Below are 17,953 nucleotides of genomic sequence, written 5' to 3'. Positions count from 1 at the left end.
CGGACAGTATTACTTTTTTTTAGAGTGCAAAGAGCAGTCCTATTGCCTTGTGTTGTAGATTATAGATCTAATATGGCGACCATGATGACATCCCTTGGGGATGCCACCAGCGTCTCACATTCTACTTTTCTCTTTCTATCGTTAAGAACTAACGTTGTCCAACGACAGCCACCATCTTAATAAAAAAATAAAACACACAGGAAGGACGATCTCATAACCTTACCCGGAACCTGTACTCTTTCGTCCAATCCTAGCCCACAAACTCCACTACCGTGCCAATCAACTGCACCATTGTGCTCGGTGGGCGTGTTCAGTGCAGGAAAGACCTAGCAGGGCGGCCATTTTGTGCTTCTATGAAGGGTTCTCGGAGCGACTTTTTTCAAATCGGGAGGTGTGTTGTACAGCCGCAGAGCGCGCGCACGTTAGGGTACCCTCTGAGCCTTCTCTTGCCTTGTCTGATGTTCCAAGGCATTCTCGGTATTTAGCATTTTGGTCTTTCCTCAGAGCCGGAGCGTGAAGGCTTTACCGGTCACGCGCGTAACTGCCTTCCCGCCTTGATGTATTTTTTTGTATCATTTTTTCTTCTTTTTGTATTTTAATTTGCCGTTTTTAGTCCACAGGAAGAGAGGAGGTGGGCGGCACGAGTGCGACCTACATCTGTGGATACTGGGAAACTGCGGAGGTTCCACTTCAGCGCGGCCCACACTCGGGTGGAAGGCAGCCTTGAGAAAAGGTTGCAAATAGTATCGGAGGGATTTCCGCGAGGAACGCAAGTGGTCACTCAGCGCCTACTGGCCCGCCATGGAAGAGGGCCGAGGCTTCCGAGAACCGCGCAGCCGCTGTAAGTGAAAATGCCTCATTGTGAGATTCGGGGACGGTGGAATACCAGAGGAAGGGTTGTGATCGGATCGGATTTTACTTAAGAGACTCCTCGCAGCTTGAGATGATATATTATGGCAAACAAGTGACGGAAAAGACATACGGTTGAGTTTCAAACGCGCAAATGCACGGTGGTTTACCATATTTAATTTTGGATGCTTCCCCCGTGGAAGGTTTACTGGTAATGCTAATAATACGATTCATCTGTGTGAGAATTTGATCCGCAGCGATGGGGTGGGGTAGATTTATGAATGAACACGAAGGTAATCTTCAGCAGGGTTCACATCGACATGTGTGGGACTTTGCCTAGTAGAACACTAATATCCGGATTTCTAGGGAAAATTGTGTCTTTCTGTTCCGCAAATTTATAGGTCAGCAACACCGTGGACATCGAGGGATGATTCCCTACTGTTATAATTTTGCAATAATGAAGGATGGTCACTTCCGTAAGGCGGATAAGTGTGGGGTGTGGGGGTGCACACGAAGGCCCATTATGCGGTTAGGCGTAATTGAGATATATTTGAGGTGTCGTTTTTTGACCACGTGACTTTTTTTCTGTATTTCATGAGATAGGTTGTAGTCGACTAGGGAGGGTCGTGGTTGTGATCTCATGAACCTTTTGTGGAGAAAGCAACAATACTCGGTCACTACCAGAATCGAATGCCTACCACAGATGCTTATCTCAGAGCTGTAGTAGATCAGTTACACTTTCTGCTTGGTGCTTTGCTAGAACTAGCAAATTTGTTATCGTGTAAGATCATGCCAATGGCATAATTCCAAAAACCCTGATCCACCTTACATTCCTCCTCCAGCGTAGAAATGTATCACTGTGTTGTGATTGCATTGAGTTCTTACAGCCCCTGATGTATTTCATTGTAATAGATGATCTTGGGCAGACTAGATATTGTTAGGTTGCATGTATATGGTCTTCCTGTTGATCATCGCCAGGTTGGTGGTAAACATTTTAATGCAAAAAAAGGAAGTATGAAGCCCTGTCTTGTGTCCCGTTTTTTTTCCAACTAGGTATAATTTTCTTAGCTTGGAGTGGATGACACTAGATATTCTTGCTTAATGACTTGCAAAAACTGTTAAGACATACTTTTACAGCTCGGCGTGGATGGCAGTATGCTAAATGCTAAAAAAAAAAAAAAAACTGCCAGATGTTTGAGGTGAACAGTTTTGAATGCTGGTGTAGGGTGCTCCACATAAAGTAGCTGCTCGCCGCCTAAAATGTGGGAACTATCAAAGGACCTCTGCTTCCTGTTTGTTATTATTTATGTGGCACTCCAAGCCTAAAAGATTTTTGCTCTGCCGGCTATTGTAATATGCAGGCATACATTTATTTATAAGCTGATCTCCAGATACAGCCTTCTGGTGGGTGCCCCGCCGAACATGGTATTTTGTGGCCAGAAGCACCGTTAAAAAAAGGCACATGAACTCAACTGAAAGTGTGATCAAGGAACACAAAATGCTGGGCCTCACCAAAAGGGAACCATTCACCTTGCACATCAGAATTAGCAGTTGCATCCGTCACCCTCTTCTCTTCCAAAGATGTGACTGTAGGAAGTCTAATCGGCAGCCCTTTATTATCAAAGTGTTCTTTGCATTTCATAATGTAGCCCTGTCATCTTTGAATGTAAATAATGTATCTATACAATCTTGCATCCTCTAATTTAGCTCAGCTTTAAAAACGTTCTCTAAATTCCTAAAATCCTGCATGAAAAGCTGGTCTTTAATTGGAACTGCCGATTGTTGTCTCCCTTTTCATTTCAAGGGGTCCTCTTTTATTTCCATATTTTGTATAGCTCTTTGTGAACACAAACCTACTCCAAGTCACACACAGGTTTGTCTTAATCTCTGTTATTGTATTTCTATAAATTGCACACAACTCATTTATGAGAACTATCCAGTTGCAATTTACCTTTTTTTCTTTACAAAAACTTAATTGAATCCATTGCAAGTTGACTGTGTGGGATAGACTTCAACTTCGTGCTAAGGGGACTGTCCGCCTTTTATTGTTCATATAGACATTTGCATTGCTTTCTATTTTTTTGATTAATCTTTAATTGTAATTACTCATTATTTCTAGTTGATCTCGACGATCATTGCGCTCCAGACAGAGGTGATCCTCGTGGTGGTCCTGGTGGTGGTGGTGGTGGTGGAGGATACGCCTCTTTCCGTCAAACATCCATAAAGCAAGAGAATGAATTTGCTTTTGACAGGAGACCATTGCTGCAAAATCAGCCACTTATGCACCCAGGTAAGATGGTGACTATCCAATATAGTCGCAGAGAATAGTTTGATAGGCATAGACACAAAATATCATTGAAATCCACATGGACAAATGCCGTAATAAACTTGTAGATTGTGCCTTTGGCCAGCTCTTGCTGACTCCGATTCCAGCATTGCTTTATCTATGCCGCGACATCTGTACTAAATCTTTAGTGTGGGTGATTCGCTTTCAAATCAGTGTTGCAGGGCTTGAGGTCACTTGACGTGGAAAGTGCTTGGGAATCGATTGTAACTTTGATTAGACCCTGTTTGGTGCACTTTGGACTCCTTCTTAGGGAAGTGGGCTTTATTTGAAAGCATGTTAAGACTGTCTCGATTTTGAGTGAAATGTTCCTATATCTTGATCTGGTTGACTTGAACTTTCCTGCCCTGCTATGTAGGCTGTTGCTGTTTTTGGTAATTGGTAGTCACTATAAAATGGCACATTATGGCCTTTTTTAAGTTTCTTCATGTATTCAGCGTTGTTTCAAATATAATTACATATTATTTGCATCTGCATAGATAATAAGGCAAAACATGTTTTTACTAACATTGTGTCAGTTTATCCTGATATCGTCTTTTTGCCGTTCAAGATTCACTTTAGCTCTGTTGAAGTCCATTATCACCCAAGGATAGCAACCTCCAGCCATTATAAGATTCAACCTAACACTTCATTTCATGTGCAGCACCTTTATAGTGGCTGATCATAATATTGCTCAGTGATCTGACGAGTTGAAGCTTTTGTTGTTGTTTCACAGTCAAAACAGAAATTAAGCAAGAGCAACCTACTTCTGGCTTCAGTGGTCCTGGCCAACCGAGGCCCCCACAAGGTCGCAAAAGAGGTTTTGATGAGAGGGGGCCAGGATTCCCAGAACAGAGACCCGCAAAAAGGTGTGTTTAACTTTATTTATGTTTACCATCGATATTACTGTTTTTTTTATTTTTTTTTATTTGGTGCTTTTATCAACACATTCAGTAATATTGCTTCTGTACTCTTTGATTTAAAAAAATTCTTAATTTACAACATCCCACTTTATCTTCGTTGAGAGAATTGTGTGAGAGGGATTAGAAAGGGCAAACCGATGCCAATAAATTCCTGGAAGAAGAGAGTAGTTGTAAAATTCTGTAATCGACATGCTTGCCTTAACCTCCAGCAGAGGCCGATCGTGCACAGAATGGAATGTCTCAAAGGCTAGGAGTGTAGGGGCAGTGTAACACAACCCTGTATGCTCTGTACACTCAATTGGTCCCACACACCTCCCCCTGCTGAATACTCCCCCGTTTCACACACGCTCTTCCCAGATTCCCAAAATGCAGGTAATGGCGCTAGATACGAGACTGCACGTTAACAGTGGATAATTTGTTCTTCCGGGGCTCCAGCATATGTCCCAGTTCCACTGATAACCTTCCTTTTTTGTGTTGCGTGAAGATGCCTTTCGTGGCCCTTAAGTCTTTACAACCAACAAAGGCCGCCTTACCCTTGGAATCACTGATTTTAACATTGTCCATGCATAAGGGAGAACTTGGCAACTTTTTTTTGTTTACGCATTCTTGAAATATATGTACCAAAAATCTGTACACTCATTGATTTCCTGAACAGTATTCCAGCATTGAGTGGGCTGTCTAACTGCACTCTGATCAAACTTACTAGTAACGTGACTTTTATTCACTATTAAGCTTTTAAAATGATGGTAAACATTTGCAGCATGTCCAGTAAAATGATATTTTTAGTCTGTTTACTGCAGCTAATTACTAGTTGCAATGTGCGGGGTGTTTTGGATTTTTGTTACATAAATATTTGTGTGTGTGTGTGTGTGTGTATAATTGGGTATGCTTAGCCATGCTATCGTTGAAACTACGCTTTCCCAAACTTTTGCTGACTGCAGTTTCTGGCTTTAAGGCTTCAGTTGTAGATTTAAAGTCCTGCTGCTGGTAAAGTTATTCCTCCTTGGTTGTGTACGTCTAGCCAGCAGTCCACATGTGAACTTTATGCCATAAGTGCATTTCCCACTGCAGCTTACTGTGGCCTTGTTAAAGAATTGGGTATGGGGATCAGAATTAACAATTCTTTCCTGTCTGTGGTGTGGGCACACATTAAGAACTATATTAGCAGTCTCCTTGTGCCTACAGACCAAGACACAGACATATTCCATGGAACAAATAGTAGTGAAGCACCTGAGAAAGCGAATTCCACGCAAGTGGGTCTGGCATCTTGGTGCAGTATGAACCAGAACTTCGTCGCTCTGGTTCACACAGCACATGTATCTGTATTTAAAAAAGAAAAAAAAGTCCAGATCCTGCCTTAGTCCTGGCAACTGCTGCTGCTTCTGACTAGGATGAACTTTCAAATCCGTTATCACAGAAGATAACATATTGGTGAATAGTGTTGATCCTGATCGCAGATCTGGCCTTTGTGCCTGCAGTGTTAAGGAGATGAAGTATCACTATTAGCACACCAATGATCGTTGAGTTAGAATTGGCTTGTTTTACACGATTACTGATATGTTTATGAGAATGAATGCAGTTTTAGCTATAATCTTAAATTAATTGAAGGGTTGTGTGTTTTTCTTTTTCTTCAGAGGTAGAGATCAGCCCCCAGGTGATGATGAAGACGACAGCTTTGACGATACCCTTGTAGTCCTTGATACATGTGAGTCTTCAGGCGTTTTATAGAAGCGTTGTAACATATCACTCGGCATGTCCTTTTCAAGATGCACTTGATTATACTTAACACTAGGCTAGTGCATTGTCTCTTGTGACTCACTTTGTCTAATGCTTCTATTTTATAGTTCTTGCCTCACACTTAATGTTCAGTGAAAATATAATTTGGCTACTTTACACAGTTGGTTCTGCACCTAAAACTGTTGACCTATCAATTGCTAGTAAAAACAATATAATGTTGCGTTAAAACTAAAACGTTTTATATAGCCAAAAGTAGCACGTGCTTAGAGCACGTAGCACCTTTAGCATTAAGATATACTGAAGCGGATGTAGGTAAGAGTTCTGCCTCTTTCACAATGCCTACCCTTACATATTGTGAAATGTGGCTACTGAGCAATGATGGTCCGACACATGAGTTTGGCTTATCTCTGTGGAAGCAAGCTTGTGCTTACGGCTCATTGAAAGCTTCAACGTGATTATGTGAGAACCCCCTCTGTCTGCATGCACCTAAAGTTAAGCGTTATCCGGGAGGGAAAGCAAGGTTTAAGAACTTTAATGTAATTTTCCTTTTTTGTTATCCAGCATAGTTTACCGTTTCCGTCCTCTTTGCATTGCTTTGCTGGCGCTGACTTCAACATAACCGACAGGTTTTGCGTACCAGGGTAATTTTTGGGGTTAGCTTTTCTGCAGAAATTTGTATCGTTCAATGTTTGTACCTTATACGATTCTCAAAGTTACTTTGAAAAAAACTGTGCTGGCCATTGTGAGGTTCCCCCCGACATTTGCATATATTGCATATTTGTTCTATTTTTTTCCCCCCTTCTTCAGACAATTGCGATCTCCATTTTAAAGTAGAGGGCGATCGTTGCACTGGGTATCCTTTGACCATGGAAGGATTTGCTTACCTGTGGTCTGGTGGAAGAGCAACCTATGGAGCCAACAAGGGACGAGTGTGTTTTGAAATGAAGGTTAGAATAATATGTCTTACTTTACTGATGGGGACGTGTACTTCAATATATCATTTTGCGACAGTTGGTATGAGTTTAGGATGACGTCCTTTTCTGCCTCTTGAAAAGGTGTTATACCATGCAAGGCCGCTGGTATTACTCAGTTATTTATTTTCTGTAGGCTATCAGTGCTATTTCATTGTGATTTAGGTCACACATTGTTTATTCACATCCTGAGTGAAGTCGACTACCACCAACCCTCTCAGTCTATTTGTTAATTGACTGTCTTGCGTTGATAAAGCTCTAATCCTCATTAGAGGTGCCAGGCACCTTTATTGTGTGACCATGCATATTTCATGTAATTCTTGGCGTGCTGTGTAGTTGCGTTTGTGTTCAGCACAAAAAAAGCGTTCTCATTTGGGATGACTTTGTCCCAGTTGGACTGGCTCACTTGTGCAAACTATTCTTTCTCATCTCCTTTCTTTACCCACAGACTTGTTCTGCTGGTGCTAGCAAGGGGGATAAAGTTACTGTTCTGCAGTTAATTTGTCTCCTGCTCAAATCAAATAATCCATTGTCGTTTTCCTGTGTAATTGCTAGACTCTAAGGCAGCGGAAACAGATGCAAGACTTGTTCTGGCTAAAGCAAAAAGCCACATTTACCAGTACAGGCTGGCGTCACCTGCGATTCTTGTGGTCAGACCCCTGATGACCGGAAAACCAGAATATGCACCTTATCCACCATAGTGGTTCTATTTCAACCGACGTCCTGCGTTATCTTGCTGGCTCGCTATGGCGCTAGGCATATGAAAAATTACTCTCTCATAACTTCTGTTCATTGGGTTGTGTGATGCAGTGGCTCTGCTGGGCACCAGTGTTGGAAATAAGGGTCACTAGGTGTAGAATCTAAGGGTTGCCACTGTCCCCTTTGACATAACCTTAGTAGACCAGGAAGTTCTGCACAAGACATTGACCAATGTTTTGCCATACATAATAGAAAAGAGACCCTTCAGCTGGCCCAGGGCAACTTTTTCCACCGTAGTCCTTCAAAATTAAAAGGGACAGTGTGGCCCTTGAGTGTAATCTGGACTCCAGTTACTTGGGTTTCAGGGTAAGGGTTACACGATTCCCTGGGCTTTTTTTTTCTACCATAGACTATTTTTGGGGTTGGCTTTTTTCCATTTTATTCCCCTGAGTGTCATAGAATCACTATTGAGAGGGTTTATCTTCTGCTAAGAGCTAGACCTGGGCAGCATTTCCAAATTTTCTGGAGCTGACCCCACCTAAGCCTAAGATAACATTGGCCATTCATCCAGTGTTGCAGATCTATAGCGCCTGGTTCTAACGAGCTGCTGTTTGGGTCTGTCAGTATTGTGTCCCTGGGAAGACCCACACACGTCACTTCAGTAACCACTGAATGTTCCTTTGATGCCAAGAAAAATGGCCAATACATGCATCTATTCTTTCTTGTACACTATGTGGTTGCATCCACCACACTTTACAATATGTTAAGGGCCTCTGGAATTATGCATTGCTGTAGCTGCAGCCTTTTTCGCACAGTTATGTAATTGGTGCATTTGCTGCATGATCTGAGAACGGTAACTTTTTTTTTCAGCACACACTGATCAAAAGTTACTAAATGAACCATCATGTTCATGCGCAGTGTAAGACCCTTTGCAACGGTTAGCAGTATTATGTGTAAGAGTGACAATTTTCAATTAATGTTATCAAAATGTGCCACATTTTGTCGCCTTATTTGCATTTTCTTGGCACATGATTTACTCACACCTGTCTCATAATTCGTTGCTTCCCTGCTGCGTAATTCCTGTGGCCCTGAATATGTAGTAGTTTTCAGAAGCATTTATGAAAGTAGTTTTTTGTTTGACTGTTTTGACTTGGTAAGTCTACCCCCATAAATATAATTTATTTCCTTGCCCCAAAACAGATAATTGAAGAAATTGCTGTGAAACATCTCCCTGCTAGTGAACCTGATCCTCATGTTGTACGTATTGGCTGGTCTTTGGATTCCTGCAGTACTCAGCTGGGTGAGCATAAATATTGGTGTCAACAATTGAGAATTTGAATAAGAAACATAGATGTGAGAATCAGATTGGTTGTTTACCAGACAACATTTCAGAACTAGATGCAGCTAGGAATCCCGAAAGAATTTCAGATACGTTTTTACTTTTTTTCTACTTTTTAGGTTTCTTCCTTCCCTCCTTACAATTTAAAGCAGCTTATAGGCAGTCACTGGAATGGTGATTATGTTGCTGTTGTTTGCTGCACTAGTCGCATTTGCCACATTCATTCATATGCTCCATTAACTGCAGACTTTAACACATTGTTTCTAACTCACATGGAGCAAAAGTTACAAAAGAAGCAACAACTCTTTGCAGTGCTTAGTAACGCCCTGAACAGTTTTTGAAAGGTCACTTACGTTTGTCATTACTGTATTTGGGTGTCAATCTGAAACTGAAATCCCAGTCTGCCATTCTGGTGAATTTTCTTTAAAGGTACTGTACAGCCCACTCTTGTCCTGGCTGGTAATTAAGCATTGTGATCAAAATCCTGCTTTATGGACAAAACTGAGTTAACTAAAAGTGCAGGAATTTCGAAGAAGTTTATGCCTTTATGGGTCCAGTTTTCCCATTTTTCATTTTAAATCTAGCAAGACATTAGCTCTCTAACGAGACAGGCTTTCAGTGAGCCCCCTTTTCTGACTAAGGCTACTTCAGACATTGGCTGAGTTGGTGACCGGCACCGTTTAGGTTCCTCTGATGACTTTTCCAGGTTGGTTATTTTTGGACCTGGCAGCTTTTTGGCAACTCTCCCGCGTCTCTTTGCCTTCTGACCTCCTGTTTTATGGTATACTGGACTCTGTTTTTGCTGGTTTGTCTCTACACACTTTACCACTGCTGATCAGTGCTAAAGTGCAAGTGCTCCTTATGTAAATTGTATTAGTGATTGGTTTATCCATGATTGGCATATTTGATCTACTGGTAAGTCCCTAATCAAGTGCACTATAGGGGCCCAAGGCCTGTAAATCAAATGCCACCAGTGGGCCTGCAGCACTGGTTGTGCCACCCACCTTAGTAGCTCTGTAGACATGGCTCTGACCTACCACTGCAGTGTCTGTGTGCAGTTTTAAACTGCCAATTTGTCTTGGCACTTGTGCCCACTTGCCAGGCCTAACCCTTCCCTTTTACTACATGTAAGGCACCCTCAGGATAGGCAGGGTGCAGTATATTTCAAAGGTAGGAAATATACTGGTGTGTTTTACATGTCCTATCAGTGCAATACTGCCAAATTCGGTTTTCACTGTTACAAGGCCTATCTCCCTCATAGGTTAACATGGTGGGTGCATTTAAATAACTTTAAAGCGCAGATTCCTTTTGAGGGCAGATAGAAGTATGGTGTTTAGGGTCTCTGCACTCACAATTTAAAAATAATTTTTTTACTGAAGTTGGTTTTTGTATTGTGAGTTTGAAAATGCCACTTTTAGAAAGTAGGCATTTTCTTGCATAAACCATTCTGGGGACTCTGGGTCAGTTTAACAGTTTGCACCTCTCCTCTAGACAGTGACACAAAGGGAGCTGGGGTGTAGCCTGCATATCCTTATAAGCCATCTGTGTTGAGAGGGAGGGCAGGAGTGGTTACTCGCACCCGAAAGAGCTGTGCCTGCCCTTACACAATGCAGTCGCCGACCCCCTGGTGTGTGTGACTGGGGCGTGGCCTGGTCAAGGAAGGATCTTGCAAATGTGTGAGACTTTGCTTTGAAGTTTTGCCAACTTCAAAGGCAAAAAGGTGTTTAAGTAGTAGACCCAAAACCACTGACCTCTAGAATCTTTCTGGAATCAAGAGGAACCTCTGCCCAGGAGAAGAGCTGGAGGAGTTCTGTCCTTTCCTGTGTTGCTTACTGGACTGCTTGTGCCTGAAAAGAGTGCAAAGGGTGAAATTTGTTGTGTGTCCTGCTTGATAAAGTTCTCCAAGGGCTTGGAGTAGAGCTTGCCTTCTGTTGGAAGTCTCGGGGATATCAAAGACTTCAGTTTCCTCTTCCTACAGCACTGGGAACTGTGTGTTTTGTGCTGTTCAAGGAGAAAAACCTCTAAGTGAGCATGGAAACACGATGAAAATGTGTTGCCCACCATGACTGGTGATTCTGGGGCTTTTTCAGTTTTGATTTCTCAGAACCATAACAGCTTTTTTTCCCCACTGAATTTCAGTGTGTTGTTCCCCTCATTCGTCTGCACCCGTTTTTCATTCATCCATTTTTATATACAGGGCCCTATCACATAAGGGCCTGACTTGTTTGCTTTGCCAGTGCTTGTTCCCTTTAAGGGGTTACAGATAAATGACTACACCCCTTATTTTTACACTAGTGCCAATAAGTTCATCTTTTTGCAAAAAAAAAAAACCTCATTTTCTGCTGTCCTTATTTGTCAATCTCATTTTGTAATGTGTGCATGTTAACTTGTCCATTGAAAATATGCCTATGTGTTTGTATACCTATGTGTGTTTGTATACGATCATACATTCCTGCTTTTTATTTATGCAGGCGAAGAACCATTTTCTTATGGATATGGTGGTACTGGTAAGAAATCTCAAAACTCCAAGTTTGAGAACTATGGGGAGCCCTTTGCAGAGCACGATGTTATTGGATGTTATCTTGTAAGTATATGATGACAAAACACTAGCCTTAACACTGAATCATTGGTGTCTTTCCTCAGTGGACCAGTGGTAACTTTGTAATTTCTATCATGAAGATCCTCATTATTATTGAGTACTGTATTTTTCAGCCCTTATGAGTTCTTGAATGCTTAAATGTTTATTAAAAAACCTATGAGATCACATGCACTTAAAAATCCAATTGGTTTGACCAAAGAGAGGCACTAATCATGGGCAGAACAACTCACAAGCAGCATGTCAAAACACTTTTACACATTAAAGTAAAGTGGTGCAACGGTATGCGAAATTGAAGCTTTTTCTTATGTAGGTGCAAAACCTCACCCATATAGACTAGTGGTGTCAACCCTTGGTCCCCAAAGTGCATTATCCATGGTGGACATGCAGGACCACGCTTAAGACCGGGTTAGAGCTAACCACGTCCCAGAAAGGGGCACGTGTAATTAAGCAATTTCCTTGACAGGGAATCAGGCAAGTCTCTCATTTTAGACATATCCATTTCTCTTCATGCCTAATTTTCAACATGTCTGGCGTCTGTTCACTGTGCCAGCCAGGACATCTAGGTGTTTGTATTGGACCTACAGGTTGCTTTAAGGCTAAGTAGGGGCTAACCTAGGCAATCATATATCCCTACTGGATTCTAGCCCTCATTCTGCAGTGCTAAAATAAGCCTCCCGGTACTGACATCAGTGTAGGTAGCTTGCATCCCGCTAAATATCCAAATGTCTATATAGCCATTTTTCATGCTTTTTGCACACCTTTCCCATTGAATCCTTCGCGTATGTTAGGAAACAGTTATTGCGTGTATATGTGAGTTCATTAGCATGGACTCTTGTATTTTTGTGGATCCTCTTCAAGACCTCCCCATCCCAACTCCTCTCCTGGTGCAGTGGCGTTTAAAGAGGACATGGCTTCCAGGATGAGTATGTGTCATTGCCAGGCTGATATTTGCTGTATTGTCTGCAAGAGATGGTTAAGTCTTTCAAACGGCAGAGAAGATAATCCATGGAATACCAATATTATCTGCTATAGTACACAATTTGTGCTTTTTCCTAGTGTGTGTTTTATTTTTTAACTTTTATTATATATGACTTTTGAGAAAGATTACTAGTTGGGTACTTGTGAGGCCTCACCAAGTAATTTCGGGCCAGATGTATCTAATTATTTTGCATTCGCAAATGGTGCAAATCAGTAAATTCCACTGTTTACAAATTTGCCCTTTCGGGGTGTATGAAAGGCAGTGCAGTGCAATTTTAGGGAATCACAATTTTCAGCGATTTCCCTAAAATTGTGACTGAATAGGGAGTAAATCGGAATTTGCGAACAGGGAATTCCTATTTGCGATTTCCAAAGCACATGTGACATGCATTTCCTAAATGCGAATTTGGCATTTAGAAAATGCATTTACCACATACTCCAGTTTGGTGGTAAGCATGTGCAGTTTTTAAAAATGCATTACAAATGCATTTTTTAAAATGACATGTAGCGCACGCCCCCCCCTTGGGCATAATTGTGCTTTACATGTCCACTAATATCTTTTTGGGGTGCATTAAAGGGGGCAATGCAAAACCATTCGTTCCTGTGGGCCTACAGGCCCGAGGGAAGAATGCAGTCCCATTCCCTAATTGCGATTCGGTAAAAACGATAGCGGCCATTAAGAAATTGCTATTACCGAATTGCAATTTTCATACATTCCACATTGCATTTCTTAAAGCGCTTTTTAAAAAAAAAAAAACGCTATTTAGGAAATGCAAACTGGGATGATGATGAGCCATCTGGCCCTTTGTCACTATTCTGTATCCTCCTAGTTCGGTTACTTTAGTTTTAAACTTAGCTTAGCCTTGGGTAACTCAAGGAAACAGTAAGGCATACCTCACTTAAACAAGTGAGCCATTTATCAGTACCAAAGCAGTTAAGTAAAAAATGTGAAAGAAAAATCTTGCTTTTATACAAATAGTATGAATCGTACCGAGCAAATAGACCAAAAAACTTCCGGTATCAAATCTTAGAAACTGGAAATTAGATTTTTAGGAGTTCTTGAGTATTCTGCTGCCAAAAAAAAGTGCAGTGCGCCAACCAAGGCTATCTGTGTTGGGGAGGGGTACTCTTTTAACGCCAGCTAAAGGTCCAAGACCTTTTTGGCACAACTTGATAAGTTAGGACTCAAGCCCCTGAAGCCACCAGGCCCTGTTGCAGGATTTCTTGCAGCTTTTGTTTTCCTGGAGCTTAACAGAAGGCAAGCCAACTAGAAAGCTTCCAGGGTCAGTCCTACCCACTTTGTCATCATTTCCTGAGTGATTTATACAAAACTATTCCACAGGACTCCCCTTTGCCCAAATCCACAATTCCAGAATCTTTCTTCACTGGGTCAGAGCTATGGGCAGATAACTGAGGTGTATACAGTGAAAAGACAAACTTCCTCCTCAAAACTAGCTCTGAGATGGGTTCCTACGCCCCCATCCCTCACCCACCAGGCTTTCTGCTACTGTTGCTACTTAGACCAGGGGCTGGACTAGGTGTGGGAGGTGTATCTGCCTGTGACAGTGAGTGCCCCTATGAGAAGTGTACATTTGCCTCCCTTCCTTATGTATCCCGTACCCCCTGGCAGGAGGTCACACCTAACTCATGCTTCCATTTTACAGTTGAGAATGATCTCAGAAAGGGCTACTAGAGTCTTTAGACCAGAAAATAACTTTCCAAAAGTGGCCTTTCTAAATAATAATTTTAAACCAGACTTTACCATCAGATTGTATGTTAAATTCCCATTAATTTGAGTCCTTGAATCATGGGTCTAGCTATTCCCAAACTAACTCAGTGCTTTTCTGTAGAAGAGCCAAACTTGCCTCAGTAAAAAATAACACAGGAGATTTATCACTTCCAGAGCATGTAGAACCAGGAACACATTTTCCAACTTTTTAAACACCATTCACTCTGTCTTATGGGCACTTAGGACCTAACTTAGGGAGTGACCTGCCAGTAAACGTTTATTTTGCTAGGTCACGTTTGCAGTTTAAAACTGCTTATCAAGGCTGTAGTGGCAGGCTTAGTCATGTTTTCATTTTGTCACTTTAGTGGTGCCACAATTGGCGCTGCAGTCCACTAATGAGGTCCAACTTAGAGACCCTGGTTACGATGTATTAGGGATCTTACGGGTAGGTTATATATGACTTTGGGGATTAGCAGATGCTACATGTTTTGAAGGGGGGGGGGTGAGAGCACATTTACTGGCGATTGGACGTCAGCTCCCAAGTGTTGAGCCTGTATATCTCTGAAAAAAGGGGGGGGGGGTGTGACCGTGTAGAAAGGGTGTAAGGAAATGCCTCCTTGGCATGGTTGCCCCCTGACTTTTTGCCTTTGCTGATGCTATGTTTACAATTGAAAGTGTGCTGAGGCCTGCTAACCAGGCCCCAGCACCAGTGTTCTTTCCCTAACCTGTACTTTTGTATCCACAATTGGCAGACCCTGGCATCCAGATAAGTCCCTTGTAACTGGTACTTCTAGTACCAAGGGCCCTGATGCCAAGGAAGGTCTCTAAGGGCTGCAGCATGTCTTATGCCACCCTGGAGACCCCTCACTCAGCACAGACACACTGCTTGCCAGCTTGTGTGTGCTAGTGAGGACAAAACGAGTAAGTCGACATGGCACTCCCCTCAGGGTGCCATGCCAGCCTCTCACTGCCTATGCAGTATAGGTAAGACACCCCTCTAGCAGGCCTTACAGCCCTAAGGCAGGGTGCACTATACCATAGGTGAGGGTACCAGTGCATGAGCATGGTACCCCTACAGTGTCTAAACAAAACCTTAGACATTGTAAGTGCAGGGTAGCCATAAGAGTATATGGTCTGGGAGTTTGTCAAACACGAACTCCACAGCACCATAATGGCTACACTGAAAACTGGGAAGTTTGGTATCAAACTTCTCAGCACAATAAATGCACACTGATGCCAGTGTACATTTTGTTGTAAAATACACCCCAGAGGGCACCTTAGAGGTGCCCCCTGAAACTTAACCGACTATCTGTGTAGGCTGACTAGTTTTAGCAGCCTGCCACAAACCGAGACATGTTGCTGGCCCCATGGGGAGAGTGCCTTTGTCACTCTGAGGCCAGTAACAAAGCCTGCACTGGGTGGAGATGCTAACACCCCCCCCCGGGCAGGAATTGTCACACCTGGCGGTGAGCCTCAAAGGCTCCCCTCCTTTGTGCCAACCCAGCAGGACACTCCAGCTAGTGGAGTTGCCCGCCCCCTCCGGCCAGGCCCCACTTTTGGCGGCAAGGCCGGAGAAAATAATGAGAAAAACAAGGAGGAGTCACTGGCCAGTCAGGACAGCCCCTAAGGTGTCCTGAGCTGAAGTGACTCTAACTTTTAGAAATCCTCCATCTTGCAGATAGAGGATTCCCCCAATAGGGTTAGGATTGTGACCCCCTCCCCTTGGGAGGAGGCACAAAGAGGGTGTACCCACCCTCAGGGCTAGTAGCCATTGGCTACTAACCCCCCAGACCTAAACACGCCCTTAAATTTAGTATTTAAGGGCTACCCTGAACCCTAGAAAATTAGATTCCTGCAACTACAAGAAGGACTGCCTAGCTGAAAACCCCTTGTAGGAAGTTGGCTCTGTATGTGCTATTTCAAAGTAAGGAATAGCATGCACAGAGTCCAAGGGTTCCCCTTAGAGGTAAGATAGTGGCAAAAAGAGATAATACTAATGCTCTATTTTGTGGTAGTGTGGTCGAGCAGTAGGCTTATCCAAGGAGTAGTGTTAAGCATTTGTTGTACATACACATAGGCAATAAATGAGGTACACACACTCAGAGACAAATCCAGCCAATAGGTTTTTGTATAGAAAAATATCTTTTCTTAGTTTATTTTAAGAACCACAGGTTCAAATTCTACATGTAATATCTCATTCGAAAGGTATTGCAGGTAAGTACTTTAGGAACTTCAAATCATCAAAATTGCATGTATACTTTTCAAGTTATTCACAAATAGCTGTTTTAAAAGTGGACACTTAGTGCAATTTTCACAGTTCCTAGGGGAGGTAAGTATTTGTTAGGTTAACCAGGTAAGTAAGACACTTACAGGGCTTAGTTCTTGGTCCAAGGTAGCCCACCGTTGGGGGTTCAGAGCAACCCCAAAGTCACCACACCAGCAGCTCAGGGCCGGTCAGGTGCAGAGTTCAAAGTGGTGCCCAAAACACATAGGCTAGAATGGAGAGAAGGGGGTGCCCCGGTTCCGGTCTGCTTGCAGGTAAGTACCCGCGTCTTCGGAGGGCAGACCAGGGGGGTTTTGTAGGGCACCGGGGGGGACACAAGCCCACACAGAAATTTCACCCTCAGCAGCGCGGGGGCGGCCGGGTGCAGTGTAGAAACAAGCGTCGGGTTTGTAATGGAAGTCAATGGGAGATCTAGGGATCTCTTCAGCGCTGCAGGCAGGCAAGGGGGGGGTTCCTCGGGGAAACCTCCACTTGGTCAAGGGAGAGGGACTCCTGGGGGTCACTTCTGCAGTGAAAGTCCGGTCCTTCAGGTCCTGGGGGCTGCGGGTGCAGGGTCTTTTCCAGGCGTCGGGACTTAGGTTTCAGAGAGTCGCGGTCAGGGGAAGCCTCGGGATTCCCTCTGCAGGTGGCGCTGTGGGGGCTCAGGGGGGACAGGTTTTGGTACTCACAGTCGTAGAGTAGTCCGGGGGTCCTCCCTGAGGTGTTGGTTCTCCACCAGCCGAGTCGGGGTCGCCGGGTGCAGTGTTGCAAGTCTCACGCTTCTTGCGGGGAGATTGCAGGGTTCTTTAAAGCTGCTTCTTGAAACAAAGTTGCAGTCTTTTTGGAGCAGGTCCGCTGTCCTCGGGAGTTTCTTGTCTTTTCGAAGCAGGGGCCGTCCTCAGAGGATGTCGAGGTCGCTGGTCCCTTTGGAAGGCGTCGCTGGAGCAGGATCTTTGGAAGGCAGGAGACAGGCCGGTGAGTTTCTGGAGCCAAGGCAGTTGTCGTCTTCTGGTCTTCCGCTGCAGGGGTTTTCAGCTGGGCAGTCCTTCTTCTTGTAGTTGCAGGAATCTAATTTTCTAGGGTTCAGGGTAGCCCTTAAATACTAAATTTAAGGGCGTGTTTAGGTCTGGGGGGTTAGTAGCCAATGGCTACTAGCCCTGAGGGTGGGTACACCCTCTTTGTGCCTCCTCCCAAGGGGAGGGGGTCACAATCCTAACCCTATTGGGGGAATCCTCCATCTGCAAGATGGAGGATTTCTAAAAGTCAGAGTCACCTCAGCTCAGGACACCTTAGGGGCTGTCCTGACTGGCCAGTGACTCCTCCTTGTAGCTTTCTTTGTTCCCTCCAGCCTTGCCGCCAAAAGTGGGGGCCGTGGCCGGAGGGGGCGGGCAACTCCACTAAGCTGGAGTGCCCTGCTGGGCTGTGACAAAGGGGTGTGCCTTTGAGGCTCACCGCCAGGTGTCACAGCTCCTGCCTGGGGGAGGTGTTAGCATCTCCACCCAGTGCAGGCTTTGTTACTGGCCTCAGAGTGACAAAGGCACTC

General features: G+C 43.7%; 1 protein-coding gene across 2 annotated transcripts in view; it reads left to right on the top strand.

Annotated features, from left to right (window-relative positions):
* Positions 1–262: 262 nt before the first annotated feature.
* HNRNPUL1 (heterogeneous nuclear ribonucleoprotein U like 1) overlaps positions 263–17,953 on the top strand; it is a 105,219-nt gene continuing 87,528 nt past the window's right edge. Inside the window, exons 1-8 of one of the 2 annotated variants that reach the window (XM_069207536.1) lie at positions 263–391; positions 614–841; positions 2,969–3,139; positions 3,909–4,041; positions 5,730–5,800; positions 6,640–6,779; positions 8,703–8,802; positions 11,313–11,425. In XM_069207536.1, the coding sequence (XP_069063637.1) occupies positions 802–841; positions 2,969–3,139; positions 3,909–4,041; positions 5,730–5,800; positions 6,640–6,779; positions 8,703–8,802; positions 11,313–11,425 (768 nt within the window). In that variant the 5' untranslated portion in view covers positions 263–391; positions 614–801. Of the gene's footprint in view, positions 478–613; positions 842–2,968; positions 3,140–3,908; positions 4,042–5,729; positions 5,801–6,639; positions 6,780–8,702; positions 8,803–11,312; positions 11,426–17,953 lie in introns of both variants that reach the window. The other variant, XM_069207535.1, reaches the window with a different exon arrangement.

The sequence above is a fragment of the Pleurodeles waltl genome, chromosome 9 (assembly GCF_031143425.1).
Source record: "Pleurodeles waltl isolate 20211129_DDA chromosome 9, aPleWal1.hap1.20221129, whole genome shotgun sequence".
Taxonomy (NCBI): domain Eukaryota; kingdom Metazoa; phylum Chordata; class Amphibia; order Caudata; family Salamandridae; genus Pleurodeles; species Pleurodeles waltl.
Note: the sequence above shows the minus strand (reverse complement) of the source record. Positions and strands in the feature narration are given on the sequence as shown.